The sequence below is a fragment of the Cibotium barometz genome, chromosome 31 (genome assembly GCF_041138505.1).
Source record: "Cibotium barometz isolate CiBa-2024 chromosome 31, ASM4113850v1, whole genome shotgun sequence".
Taxonomy (NCBI): Eukaryota; Viridiplantae; Streptophyta; class Polypodiopsida; order Cyatheales; family Cibotiaceae; genus Cibotium; species Cibotium barometz.
In genome coordinates this window covers 1,119,240-1,133,063 of record NC_141076.1, presented here as the reverse complement: position 1 = coordinate 1,133,063, position 13,824 = coordinate 1,119,240, and the positions used below count along the sequence as shown (strand labels likewise).

Sequence of the window (13,824 nt, the reverse complement as noted above, 5' to 3'; positions counted from 1 at the left end):
ACAAAGACACGTTACATAAGCAAAATGCAATGCATGTGGAGAAATTGCCTCCGCCGGGGCGCACCACCAACATAGTAAAGTTTCATTGGCCAGACTCCTCCCAGCCTGTCAACAACCAACCCTGTAGACAAGGCACCACGAGTCTAAAAGGCTTAAGCACGTGTTTCTGTAGGCATGTGCTGTTGCTTTTGGTGCCATTACGCGTCCACTTGTTGTATATAAAAAGCTGCTATCCACGCCTTGGCGGTAGGCAGCTAATCCAAACACAACCACACCACAGAGAGAATTCTACTTCCTAATAGATATATTCACCATTCCGGCAAATTTCGTCCGTCCATAGCAGTTTTTTTTTTCCGTCCACTCTTCTGTCCTCACTCTTCGTCCACAAATCAACAGTTATAACAGCAGCATGTCCGGAGGAGCTGGAGAAACCCTACGTCATCTGTCGATGGGCGGCCTAGGCCAGCTTACAATCTTCTACTCGGGCAAGGTGAACGTATACGAGGATGTGCCGGCCGACAAGGTAATCAATCGTATTTTTATAACACACGTCATTAATTAGTAGAATGGACGGCGCATTGTTCTTAATGTGCCTACTAGTTTAGGCTAACATGAGAGCGCTCACCTGCAGGCAAATGCTATCATGCTGCTTCTCTCGAATGGCAACAACAGCAGTAGAAGTGGTTGCGATAATAGACCCAGCTCGTCGACTAAGCCCGCGCCGCAGGCGATGATCGACACAGAGCCCAGTAGTACAGCTAACAATGTCGGTGAGGTGCGATCTAGATCCTCCGCACCTCCTCCATACACGATCACACAAGTAGAAAGAAAGCAGCGGCTGCAGCAGCCTGTAATCAAGCGATCCCAAGCTGGTATGCATGCTTGACATGACTACTCTCTGATCTCTTCGCCTCTCTCTCCCTCTCTCCCTCTCTCCCTCTGTGTACTGTGTGTGTGTGTGTGTGTGTGTTGTTGGCCGCCTTCTGACCTTTCCGTGCGTAATACTGTTTGCAGAACTTCCATTCGCGAGGAAGGCATCGCTTGCCCGCTTTCTGGAGAAGCGAAAAGACAGGTATAATCAAATCCAATCCATTAATACGCCCGTCTGATCCTGATTTTGCTCCCATATTGTGTACTTCGGCCGGAGTCGGTTTGGGGTTTTTTTTTCTTTTTTTGGGGTTGGAAGAGCATTATTGATTCATGTGAGGTTCTGATTGATTTTGCAGAGTCGATGCAAAACTCAAAGAATCATCAACAGTCGAAGTTTCATGTAGCCCCCCCTGCTGCAAGAAGATCAAGCTCTTCTGAGGAGTCGCCGCCGACCGAGGACGACCCACACGTGGCCTGAAGTGATTCGCTTGACAAAAGGCCAACCTTCAAGGTCCACGATTTAAAGGCTCCCGAGTCCCGTCGTATCGGGACCGTTGAAGGGAACTCCAAAACAAACGCGTGGCTTTAAAAAGAAAATGTATAGTAAGCTCAGCTGTCTGCCTCCTTTGAAAATTGAGAGGCAACCCTTCTTCGACTTTGCGGCATGTGCCAAATTTTGGAGGGCTACAATGTTTTTCTTGGGGTACTCATCGAGTCCTCAACCATGGAGGGGCTTAACCACCATGAGCAATTCTTTTGTACACACTCAAATCTTTATTCATTTGTGTCAATTGGCTATATACCTTTGTGATAGTGAGCCTTCATAGCAAAATAAATTGAAATCTTAATGCCATGCCCCCACAAGGCTTGCTATCCCACACATATTCCTCATAGCGGCTCTTTCGTGTTTGGAGAACCCAAAGGGTGCAGTGTAGGAATCAGAGTAAAATTTGTGTCGATCATGTCCTCAAATGTTGTTTGAATGTAAGAGGGCAGGAAGCAGAGGAGATGATAATAATACATGAAGCCACTGTTCGAGAGCCCTTTTTTAAGATCAAAGTGCATGCCTTCCCTGTTGTAGCTATGAACATAATCATCTTGAAAGTCAATAAGAAGAATGATGAGTTTAAAGAACTTGACAGTAGCTACAATGGATGGATTTGGAATTGCCTGCCTTTCATGGACAGTTGTAAGCATGAACTGTTGTCTTTGTTGATTCAATGTATCAAAGTTACTCTCCTCAAAGTAAGGAAAATTGAGATGATGCGGGAGTCCCGAACACACCTTTCATGGAACTCCCTAGCGGTGAACCTTTGTTTGACTGGCATGAATAGGGGGTCCACATGCAAGTGCCTTGTTTATATCTGCATATTCGTTGATGGCGAGAGGAAGGGAAATATCTAGGGTGGCTAGATACCAAAGTTGGCAATTGCAACTTAGCCATTATCATCATCATGTATTTCTTCATGGCCACCTCGTGACTCAACTGTATACTTGCACCACACCCATCGCTTGTAGGTGTCGGCGATCACGAATATGACTAGTCCGATCTTGAGTAAGTCTGCCAGCCCCATGGGTTAGCTAGCCTAGAACCTTCACCCACATCGGACCACAAGGATTCTTGGTGCTCGATGTGCGCTAGCTCTCTTGCATCCAACTTCTCTCACCAACTAGAGGGTACGGTACATGAGTGCGCTGGACCCTTGGGCATATGCATTGGCTTGGATTGGAGTGGTGGGGTCGAAATGAGTTATTTGCAAGAGATCTTGTCGCATTAGATGAGGCTTCAAAAGTGGATTCCCTCTTATGATGATTTGCTTGTACTTCGGAGTAGGGAGATCAAGGATGGGGTCAATTGTAGAACCAACCACATCTTATTCATGTTGCGTAGTGTCTACTTCATCATGTGGCTTGCCATCCACGAGTGGTTCCTCTCACGGGCGAGAGTGTTAGTGAGAAAATCAAAGGACAAAACACGGAAGTCACTCTCAGTTAATGGAGTGCTAGTATCATCCGTATTTTTGTTATCATAAATAGTGGATAGGTAAGAGGTTATTGGATTAATAATTGGATAGGTGTTGTCATCCTCATCATCTTGTTTATCCCTATCCCCATCATGGGAAGGTGACAATGGTTTCTTTGTGATAAAGAAATCTTGTAAGATGTGCAAATCTTCTTCCCCAGGGAATGAGGGATACTCAATGTGCACTTGGTCAAAGTCGTAGACTAATGTGGTCATTAAGTTTTGTAAGTGTGCACAAATGAGATCAAAAAGTCAAAGAATACCACATAGGGATGATATAGTTTTACTATTATGTTATAGTAGGTGTTGGTGGTGGGTGCACCAAGTTTCTACCCATCCGTACGTTAGCATCCAATTTAGGCTTTCTTCAATTCTAGGAAGGGGAGCTACAAAAGAATTGGTGATAATGGTTTCATGAGTTCTACCGAGGCTCCTCCCCCTTGCTAAAGTTAGTAGAGTGATTTACTTGTACTCCGGAGTAGGGAGATCAGGGATGGGGTCAATTGTAGAACCAACCACATCTGATTCATGTTGCGTAGTGTCTGCTTCATCCTCCAGCTTGCCATCCACAAGTGGTTCCTCGCGCGCGAGTGTTAGTGTGAGAAAATCAAAGGACAAAGCACACGAGTCACTCTCAGTTAATGGAGTGCTAGTATCATCCGTATTTTTGTTATCATAAATAGTGGATAAGTAAGAGGTTATTGGATTAATAATTGGATAGGTGTTGTCATCCTCATCATCTTGTTTATCCTTATCCCCATCATGGGAAGGTGACAATGGTTTCTTTGTGATAAAGAAATCATGTGAGATATGCAAATCTTCTTCCTTAGGAAATGAGGGATACTTAATGTGCACTTGTTCAAAGCCGTAGACTAATGTGGTCATTAAGTTTTTTAAGTGTGCACAAATGAGATCAAAAAGTCAGAGAATACCATAAGGATGATATAGTTTTACTATTATGTTATAGAGTAAGTGTTGGTGGTGGGTGCCCCAAGATTCCCAACTATATGTTAGCATCCAATTAGGGCTTTCGTCAATTCTAGGAAGGGGAGCTACAAAAGAATTAGTGATAATGCATTAGGAAGTGAATGGGGTCTTCTTGGGCCCTTTAATTTGCCCAAGCCTAATCAAGGTGATTAAGGAATAGCCAAATGGGGGGTTGCCATGTGGACTGAAATGTTGGGTTTGTAAGAGAGGTGTAAGAGTGGTCAAAGGGTGCACTTTTTCCCCCAAAAAGGGAGGGAGGCAATTTTACAATTTTCGGACCTCCATAACTTCTACATACAACCTCCGATTTGAGCGGAGATTATAGATCCGTGATCTACGCATCAAGAGCTTTCCATAGATATGTTACATGATATGGTTTTGTCCGCTAGATTTTAAATTCCATTTTCCTCCAAAATTCAAATTCGAATAAAGTAGCCGTTTTGACGCTTCTAATTAGAAAACGTTTCTTCTTAAGAGAAAAGGTTTGACTCCTTAAACTGCCAAATAAAAGGGCCCAAGAAGCCTTCCATTGAGGTCCTAATGGGTTTCATGAGTTCTATAGGCTCCTCCCCCTTGGTAAAGTTAGTAGAGTGAATTAGTATCTGGCTCCAAGACCGGAAGTTAGGCACAATGCGGTGTAAAGGGGTACATACACATGGAATGACCCTTGTTAAGTTAAAGGTCCCCTGTGAACATAGTAATAATACTGATGGGATCGGTGTAGCAAAGTAGTATTTTGGTGTATAAGTGCTAAATCCCTCTAGGTTAGTTCCTCACTCAAATCAATATTATATTAGCATAAAGAGAGGGTTAGTGAAGAAAAAAAGAGGAAAAATGTTTGAAGAGAGGCCCGAGGAACCACTGGAAGGTTAGCCAGTGGGGCAACACTATCCACTAGCTTACTATATAGTTATCATTGTGGATACAACTATTGTTGGAGGGCATTAATTTGTGCTTCCTGAGCTTGCAAATCATAGCCTATTTCTAATTCCCTTTGGTGGCAAGAGCATTCTAGAGTTGGACATTATGTAGGAGGAGGCCATCCTTTTCTTTTTACTACAGTACTCCCATTTCGGCCTGCAGATCTTGGAGTTTTGCCTTAAGGTCTTTAACTTGGATCTCATAATTCTCACAGCTAATCTTGTACATGTCCTTGGCTGGTGCTAGTTGCCCTTCTACTAATACGGCCATGTGTGCTTTTAGCCCAGCTTCTATAGCCTTGAGCTCTGTGTCTTTTTCTTTTAGCGAGTTCTCTAGGGCCTTGCAATCATCCTTGGTGTTGGTGAGGTTTTTTTGAAGATTGAGTACCTAGGTTTGGGTTTTAGCCTACAGCTTTGCCATCTCATCTTTCTGCTTCTCTGTGATGCTCTCAACTTGAATTAGTAGTTGAATGTTGCGGGTCTTGTCTACTACTAGTGTCACTTGCTTTTGGGAGCCAAGCTCATGAACCTATTGAGTGAGGGCGTTGTTGGCGTCTATGATCCCCCACTACTTTTTCTCCGCCTCCTTAGTGAGTTGCTCTATTTCTCCCATCAGTTGCACATTTAGCTTCGTTTGAGAAACTTGCATGTTGTTGCAATAATTGATTTGCAGAAGCTTGCATGTAAAAGCATGAAGGAAAAATAAAAGATATCAATCTTGCACATTCATAAGCTAAAAAAATTCACGCCGTGAATTGATCCAAAAATGTTCACGCTGTGAACTAGTTCAAAATGGTTCACGCCATCCATGAACTAGTTCAAAAAGTTCACGTTGTGAAATGGTCATTTCTCATGGGACAATCGAAAGATGCCACGTGGCTTTCTTCATTAAGGCAGCCACCCTTTCCGACGGCTGCATTATAAAATCAAAGTTTCTTTCCCTTCTCGTCTTTTCGCATCATGTGTCCATCGCTACTTGCTTAAGCTCCCACTTCCAATCATCGTGCATCATCTTCCCTAGATTTTCCAACCATAATCAACTATCATCAATTAAGATTTCGGCCTCGAAAACAGAAGCTGTAGAGACCCCAATAGCCACTCAAGACAGCACTACAGGCTTCCCATTAAGTTAGAAGAAGAAACCAGTGTGCGGGTACCCAAACTAAATTATTTGGGCCCATATGCCCAAGCCTTCCATGGGGCCATCATTAGCAAGGAAGCCCTTACGGCCCATGGAAAGGTCGCACTGCATTACCACAACCCATAGTGCCTCCAAATCCTGGAAGAGATAGAGGTCAAGGAGAAGCTGGAGAAAGTGGGCTTAGGGAGAATGGTGCAAATACTTCCAACAAGGAGCATCAACAAAAGGAGCTCTGTGTGCCAAGTATATCAAGACCTGTGACAAAGGCACCAAATGTGGCACCATCACAAAGGCCGATGGCACAATATAGCAGCTCTTGATCACAGAAGAACTCATTCGTGACGCTCTGTAGCTCCCACCAGCAGTCAAAGTCCATGCCCACACATTCGACAAAATGCCTCTGGACACAATACTATAGAAGAGTTCTTATAACTCCAATGGGACAAGAGTACGAGAATATCCGGGATGAGGCTACAGAGAAAGCCTACAGGCTATGTCATTGATAATGCAGGTCAAGCCAGTGGATAGATACAACAAGGTCCCGTTGAACAGGATCGATAAGGTACATGAAGAGAAGGAGGAGGATTGGGCCTATTATATTCATAGAGAGATGGAGAACTATTTGAAGGCCCACCAGTCCAAAATATGCAGCCCGTACTTGCTAACCCAAGTCCTAAATAATGTGGCAAAAAGGCCTCTCCTAGAGCTCGAACCAGCAGAGCAACTGCAATTGGCACTGTTGCCAGAGCAACCACCACTAACAGCTGAAGAAATACAAGAAGGCCAAGCTATCCTAGTGGAGACCCAGGCCATTATGAAGGAGATAAGAAAATGGAGAAAGAAGAAGATAGACAAGAAAATGCGGGCATCATCTTAGACATAACTGCAGAATCACAAAGACTAGAGGCTGAGGTGGCACTGGAAATCAGAAAGTACCAGGAAGCATTGACAGAGCAAGAAGCCACAATCAGCCAGGCCACTGAAGAGCAATAGTAGCAACATACTGCCCCGACGAGCCTAGCACAACTAATTTTCACGAACTTGTCCCCACTTAAAGATTCAGTTTTGGCAAACACACCGGGGCAGAGATAGAGCCCGAACAAGCAGCATCAATTCCAGTAAAAGGTAGAGGAAACACAAGGCATTGAGGCAGCAAACAACTCAAGAGCATGAACCAGGAGACCATACTGATACTAGCAAAAGACCAAGAAGTGTAGAACCATGAAGCCCAAGCAAAAGAAGGCGTTTGGAAGATGAGGAAAGAATACCCCAACTGGCCTTCCTACAAAACATCGACTATGAACAATTCATGCAAGAAACAATGGAAGGTTTGGATGAATTGTTAAACCTGCCACATGTGAGACTAGAAGAAAGTGTAAGCACAAGTGCACCATGGGAGCAGGAGTAGAAAGTCCGGCATTGCCACCTCCCCACAACACACATGCTCCATGACTGTAATGCTACCCTTTGGAAGCAGGTTAACGAGTCAAACACACAAGTACGGACCTTAAAGGACCACTTGGTAGCAGTAGAGGCCACATATCGGGATGTCATAATGAAAAGCTTGAAGGCCAGGGAGGAGAAAGAGACCAGATACAAGGCATTACAGAGCAATAATGTGGTCCTTAACCAAACCATTATACAGAGGATCAAAGAAAGTATAAACTTCAAGGTAAATTTAGAAAAAACTAAAGAGCAACTCTAGAAGTCACCCACACCCATGAGCTCATAGCCCTTCATGCCCAGCAAGTACAAGAACTCCATCACAATTCCATGGCCAAAGAAGAGAAGCTGTAATGACAGATCCAACAGCTATCCTCCAATCTAAAAGTAGCAGAGGACAAAGCCGCTCACTTATAGCAAGAGAGTGAACAATCGAACAAGGCACATGCATAGAAAGTAAGAACACTTAATGACACCATCAATGCCAGTCAAGTCGAAATGCAAAGGATGGAATCAGCACACCAAGAAGCAATGGCAAAAATTACACAAGATAGTCAGAGGTTGGCTCACAAAAGGATCCAAAGAATCACGGAAGCTTAAGAAAGCGAAGCAACAACCAGGCATGCCCAAGAGGAAGTAACCTGGAGATTCGAGGAATTGGATGCTGCAAGGATGGTTCGTGAAACTGCCATATCAAACCTCCTCAGCAACAATGACTCTCGTCTACAAGAGTTGGAATGCCAGTTGGCGATACAAGACCGAAGTCAACGGCCGGAGCCTACAGATGGCCTATGCCTACTCCTTGAGCGTGCCTCAGAGTTGGGTCAGTTTGCCAGTAACTCCTCGGGCCCCTCCTCAAACTCTCACTCTGTTTTTGTCTACACTAACCCTCTCTTTACTTCAATATAATATAAATCTATTTGAAGACCTAGGCCTAGGTGACCTCATTTTAGCAGAATGCTGAACCTACAATAATAATGGAAATTTTTTAGGGGGGACACAGTCTTAACTAATCCACAAGATATCTTCTTTTACCCATTACATCCTATTGTGTTAAACCTTCGTAGTTGGTGTCGAGTGCTCCAAAATTCTAAACTTCTAGGCAAGTGTTGAAAAATTAGACCTGTTTGTTCCAGATGACATTCTCGAGACATCGGCCAACTATGAGGTGGTAGCACATAGCTATTAGTGGATTATAAGCCATGGGTGGCTCGAAGTTTATAATACTCACCAACATCTTAACTTATGTGAGTCTACCTTATATCGTCATTTTGGAATTCTAAATGCATAGTGATGTGCCACATAACCATCATAAGTCAACCTCTGCACATGATTTTTGACTTTTCTAGATCTTCGTAACAATCTCCTTTTGTGCTATAGAGAGATCTTCTTGGTGTCTTGAGAGAGATTGAGAGAGAGAGAATTCTAGCATTGTGTCTCTTCTATGCTTGTATGATTCATGCTTGTGTGGGAGAGTGAGAGAGAGTGATTACCTTATGCAATGGTGTGAGAGACTTTACAGTGACAGTGTGAAGGTGGAGCTTGGAGGTTTGGAGCTTAAAAAGTGAGCTTGGAGGCCTCAAGGGACTCAAGTTTGAAGCATTCGTATGTGCCCTACGACAGTTGTGATCTATTGCTCATCCTTTAGGTGAATGCATTGAGTTCCCTCTTGGAGGTGTGGTAGCCCATAACACCTTGGCAATTGGCAGGTGTTAATGGGTTCTCTAGCTCGAGATGTAGCACATAGCAAATCTTCTTCTTCAAATGAAGAGGTCAAAGGGTGAGTTATCATGCCGTCTTCCGAACCACTTTTAATAAGTACTCTCGGCTCTCACCCTTGCCATTCTTTGTGGCTTTCTTTCATGAACACCGATTCACTTGTACTTGTTCAAGGGCTTTTGCTTAGCCTTGGTCTTGTGAAGTCGATTCCTTTGCAGTAGGATGTGCCGCGTCCCTTTGTCGATTTTGCAGTCTTGTGAGATAGTTAAGCGGGGCTGCTCGGATGAAACCATCTCTAACACTCAATAGGTTAAGGTTGGTTCTAGGATTAGTTTTGTGAGTCTTTCCAATCATTCTTGGTCTTAGCGAAAAATCCTTATACATATGATCAATGCCAAACCCAATAGACAATGGGGTCAAGGAAGAAGCACCTATAGAGATACTGGCCATCCCCTTCCTATTGGGGCCGGTGAGGTCCCGCACAATTGTAGCACTATATGGGTGGTCGTTTTGTCATCTGATTCATGTTCCTAGCCTGTGGTGCTGGGACTGCTAGGTACACAAGGTACATTTGATCTCCCTCCATAATGTAGTGACTGAAGGTTTGTGAGGGTGGGCTTATAGGCTCTTGGGTCTCATAGATAGGAGCTTTTGAAATTTCCCCTCGTTCCCATCTTCAAAGAGTTCTGTTAGTGTTACCTGATGAACTGGTACAACTCTTGGCAGTAGGGGATGAGGTGGAAGAACTGGAGCTGGTAGGGGCATTTCATGTACCCTTAAGATTCCTCTTTGACCCACTTCTTGGTTAGGTTGAGGTGAGTTATGATGCACAGGTGTTGGCAAGGCCAGCGGTTTTCTAGGGTTTGCAGGCAACACCTGAGGTAGGGCTCTTGCTAAGGCATCTTTCTGATGGTAGCAGTTGGAGACCTCATGATTGCCCCATTTGACACAATGTGTATAGTACAAGCTTGGACGGGGTCTCAGGTCTGGATACTCTGTTGTTCTTGTATGGTTAGCTCGACATGTAGGGCACCATACAAGTTCCATACAGCAGCGACTAATAACATTCTGTCCTGAGATGTGGACTCCTTACTTTTTCCATCAGGCTTTGTACTGGTGGTCTGGAAAGAAGATTTTGATGTACCTTCATGGAGTTGTCGGGAATGAGTCCCCTTGAGATTATCCTCAAAATCCATTACACTCTTGTAGCATTTCTCAAAGGATGTATGGCCCAAGGCATACAATGATTGTGTAAGGGCACATCATCAAGACCCTCTAGAAATATCCCTATTAACCTTCATCACAGAACTTGTCTTTGGCACTACAGCGAGAATGGAGATATCTAACTCTGTTGATATAGTCTCTAATGGTCTCACCCTCCTTTTGCTTTACATTATTAGCTGGTCAATGGGGCTTCACTTGGTACCTTGGCAAGAATATCCTACCTTGAAAGCCTCTTTCAAAGCTTCAAATGTGGCCTTATCCCCAGTCTCTTCAAGGATCAAAACCATTGGCCTACTTTACTATCAAGGGTGAGGTCGATCTTCGACATGGCCAAAGGCATCGCAAATTTGATTGAACATCTCTAAATGTGGGGTCAGGTCTCTAGTCCCATCAAATTTTGTGATAAATTTTGAGATGTTTGCAGGTTTATTCCACTCTATCCTAGGCGCATGTGCGGGTTACACTAGTGCTGGAGCTGTGATACCAGCAGCCACCCCCTCCCTATTTCCATGGCTAATTTTAGCATTTCTAGTAGCATTTCTGGTGTTAGCCTTGCCATGGCTGGCACAGGTGCACTTTGAGGAAGGGTTGGTGGAGAAATAGGGCCGGGAGGATAATATACCATGAGTGGCCCCTATCTGATTGGTGGGCTTAAGTGTAACCCTTGTGGTCCCATGTGGTACCTAGGGTAGACTCCTTGCTATGGGTATTGTTGATATATAGGCAAACCTGGCTGATGTGAAAGGCCTTGGTAGACCCTTTTGCCTTGATGCAGCCAAAATAGGTACTACTCTCTAGATAGGTGGTTCGGTCTGGGTTTGTTGGCTTTCGCTTTGTCCTACCTCTGCTCTAGGGTCTAGAGACGGAGTAGGCTCGCTCTCTTGGGGTTGTGGTCCATGCCTCTCACCCTAGGTTGAGGTTCTTCTGACTGTGTATTTCCGAGGATAAAATTTCGCTTTGTCCTACCTCTGCTCTAGGGTCTAGAGACGGAGTAGGCTCGCTCTCTTGGGGTTGGTCCATGCCTCTCACCCTAGGTTGAGGTTCTTCAGACTGTGTATTTCCCAGGATAAAATTTCGTAGCCTCGAAGCAAAACTTCTCTGTGAATATGTGGGAGAGGCAGGAGCTTGCTCCTCTTGGACAGATGGTTCATCCATACACTGAAGTTCTGGCTCTCCGATTTTGAGGTCTGGTGTCCCTCGTCCTGTGCTTGGGTGGTCTTCGCTTTCAATAGTACTATCAAAGACAAGCATCGCTTGACTCCACTCGGTATTGACCGATGGGTCTGATGTTATCAGTGAAGGAGCTCCCTAAAAGTTTCCTTCGTCGAAGAGAGGGTTATTTCACACCAACATAAAACTAATTGTAGGTGTGTGGAAATATGGAACTGTAGTACCAAACCCCTCTAAGAGAAATGTTTTTTTTGAAATGGAATGGCCATACGCTTAGGAGAGAACGGAATGGGTGTTCACTTCTTAGGGGAGAAGCAACGGACGTGCGCTTCAGAGTTGAAAGATGGAACGGGTGTGTGCTTCATATCAGAAGAGAACTGAGGAGAGTTGATTGCTGAAAGCTAAACTACTAACTCAGAGGCCGCAATCAAATTCTGAACATTGATGGTGGTTGAAAGCTGAATGCGGAAGCAAAGCGTGGAAATCTAACTTTGGAAAGCCTAGCCAAATATTGAATGTGAAAAGTCGAGCATAAAATGAAGGCTAAAGCCAAATGGCTGAATGCTTTAATGTTAAAGTCGAATGCTTTAATGTTAAAGTCGAATGCTTTAATGTTAGTGCCGAATGCTTTAATGTTAAAGTTGAATGCTTTAATGTGAAATGCCGAAGCAAAATGGTGGAATGAGGAAAGCCATACGCTGAATGGCTGACCAAGCAAAGCCAACTGATACAGCTGATGGATGAGGAAGTCTGATCCCTTGAGCTAAAAGTCAAACGTTCAATTGCTATAACTGGGAAAAACTGACAGAAGTAATTGAATAGCTGATCAATGGTCAAGTACAACTAAAGCTAGATGTTGAATGTGCAAATGCTAAGTGAGGAAAGCCAAAGGCTGATTTGTTGACCAGGCCAAGCTGATAGACACAACTTAATGGCTGACCAAGCAGAATTGATAGACATAGAAGTCCAATACCAAATTGAAAGTTAAATGGCTGAGCGGGCTACATTGATGGACGCATGTCTAATGTCAAAAACTTTCCATTACTCAAACATTAGCACAACAACAATACAAACAACAAAATTCAACGGATACCAAAATCCAATGTCAAAAGCTTCTGAATGCTAAAGCTGAGTGTAGTTCTAGTGTGTGAGGCTAGCGAGATGTATGGCAGTATAGAAAGAATGCTAACTACTGTATAGAGGAGGCTGAAACCCTAGATCTATGGAAAGTGAGAAGTGCAAGAGCTTAACTAGGAGATATGCGACAGCGAAGATGAAAGGATGTACGACGACATAGATATTATAACACCAACAATGTACACCAAGCTTCACCGCTTCAAAGACTAATGGCGAGGAGCTAATGACTCTACAACCAAGCTCTGAAACTAGCTCAGAAAAGCACAACAAGTGGCCACCGAGGAAAGCATCAAGGCTAATGGCAGGAAGTCGAGGTGGGAGGAGGCGGGAATGTCGATGTGATAGGTACTGACAGTCAAATGTGCCCATGCTCCAAAACCAAGACACTGAAACCAAGGCCATAAACCTTAGCTCTGATACCAATATTAAATGAGGGAGAAGATGCTCTACACACTCACACAGACACACACACACATACAATCGAGCTCGAAGAATGAGAGAGAGACCATAAGCAAAGCTAGAAAGTACTCGATGATAATGATAAGAAATGAGTGGAGTATAAGAGTACAAATAGAAGCCATAGCTGATGCGGCTAACATACAAGAGTGTGTTCACATAGGAAAAAAACCCTTGTCTCAGGATAGGGTAAAAAGTGCCCGTGTGTAGGGCTGTTCACACCAGGGATTTCCAAGCTAATTAGGCTAACAATATTCACGCCCACAAGCTAATCTTCTTTGACTCAAATGGAATTTTTGGGCCATTTTTTCCTTAAATTGTTTATTCTCTAGCCATTTTTCATGAGACGGGAAAGTACACGGGACCTCGGGAAGCGTGCCAATAGAAAAATACATACGCAAAAGAACACCAGATTGGGTCCCAACTGCCCCCCCCAAGCGTGTGCCAAAAGCATCCCCGCTTGAGTATTTTTATAGTATTTTGTTCTATCAAAAATAGGTTACATGGCTATTTTAGCCCAAGCTTGCTCTACAAGCTTTCTTTTACAAAAATAGCTCAAACACTAGAGCTTGTTCACACACTAAGTGTAAATAATTACAACTCTTCTAGCAAATGTGCTAGGAGTATAGCAATGCCATGCACAAGTGTGCATAAACATTTGGCATGTGGACAACATAAATAACTCATAAAATAACTTTGTGCCCATTCGCACATGGAATAACCTTGTGCATATT

General features: G+C 43.8%; 1 protein-coding gene across 1 annotated transcript; it reads left to right on the top strand.

The window, feature by feature from the left end:
• The first annotated feature begins 240 nt into the window (after window positions 1–240).
• LOC147620367 (protein TIFY 10b-like) lies at window positions 241–1,910 on the top strand. The gene is made up of 4 exons (XM_086824616.1): window positions 241–523; window positions 632–872; window positions 1,015–1,072; window positions 1,227–1,910. The coding sequence occupies exons 1-4, from the start codon at window positions 410–412 to the stop codon at window positions 1,306–1,308; spliced, it is 495 nt and encodes a 164-aa protein (XP_086680742.1). The 5' UTR covers window positions 241–409; the 3' UTR covers window positions 1,309–1,910.
• Window positions 1,911–13,824: the final 11,914 nt, after the last annotated feature.

Bases quoted from the DNA above. Each gene is read 5' to 3' on its own strand.
- LOC147620367 (XM_086824616.1), top strand. From the start codon at position 410: ATGTCCGGAGGAGCTGGAGAAACCCTACGTCATCTGTCGATGGGCGGC. The intron at 524-631 runs GTAATCAATCGT...GCTCACCTGCAG, and splicing joins AGGATGTGCCGGCCGACAAG to GCAAATGCTATCATGCTGCT. The intron at 873-1,014 runs GTATGCATGCTT...TACTGTTTGCAG, and splicing joins AATCAAGCGATCCCAAGCTG to AACTTCCATTCGCGAGGAAG.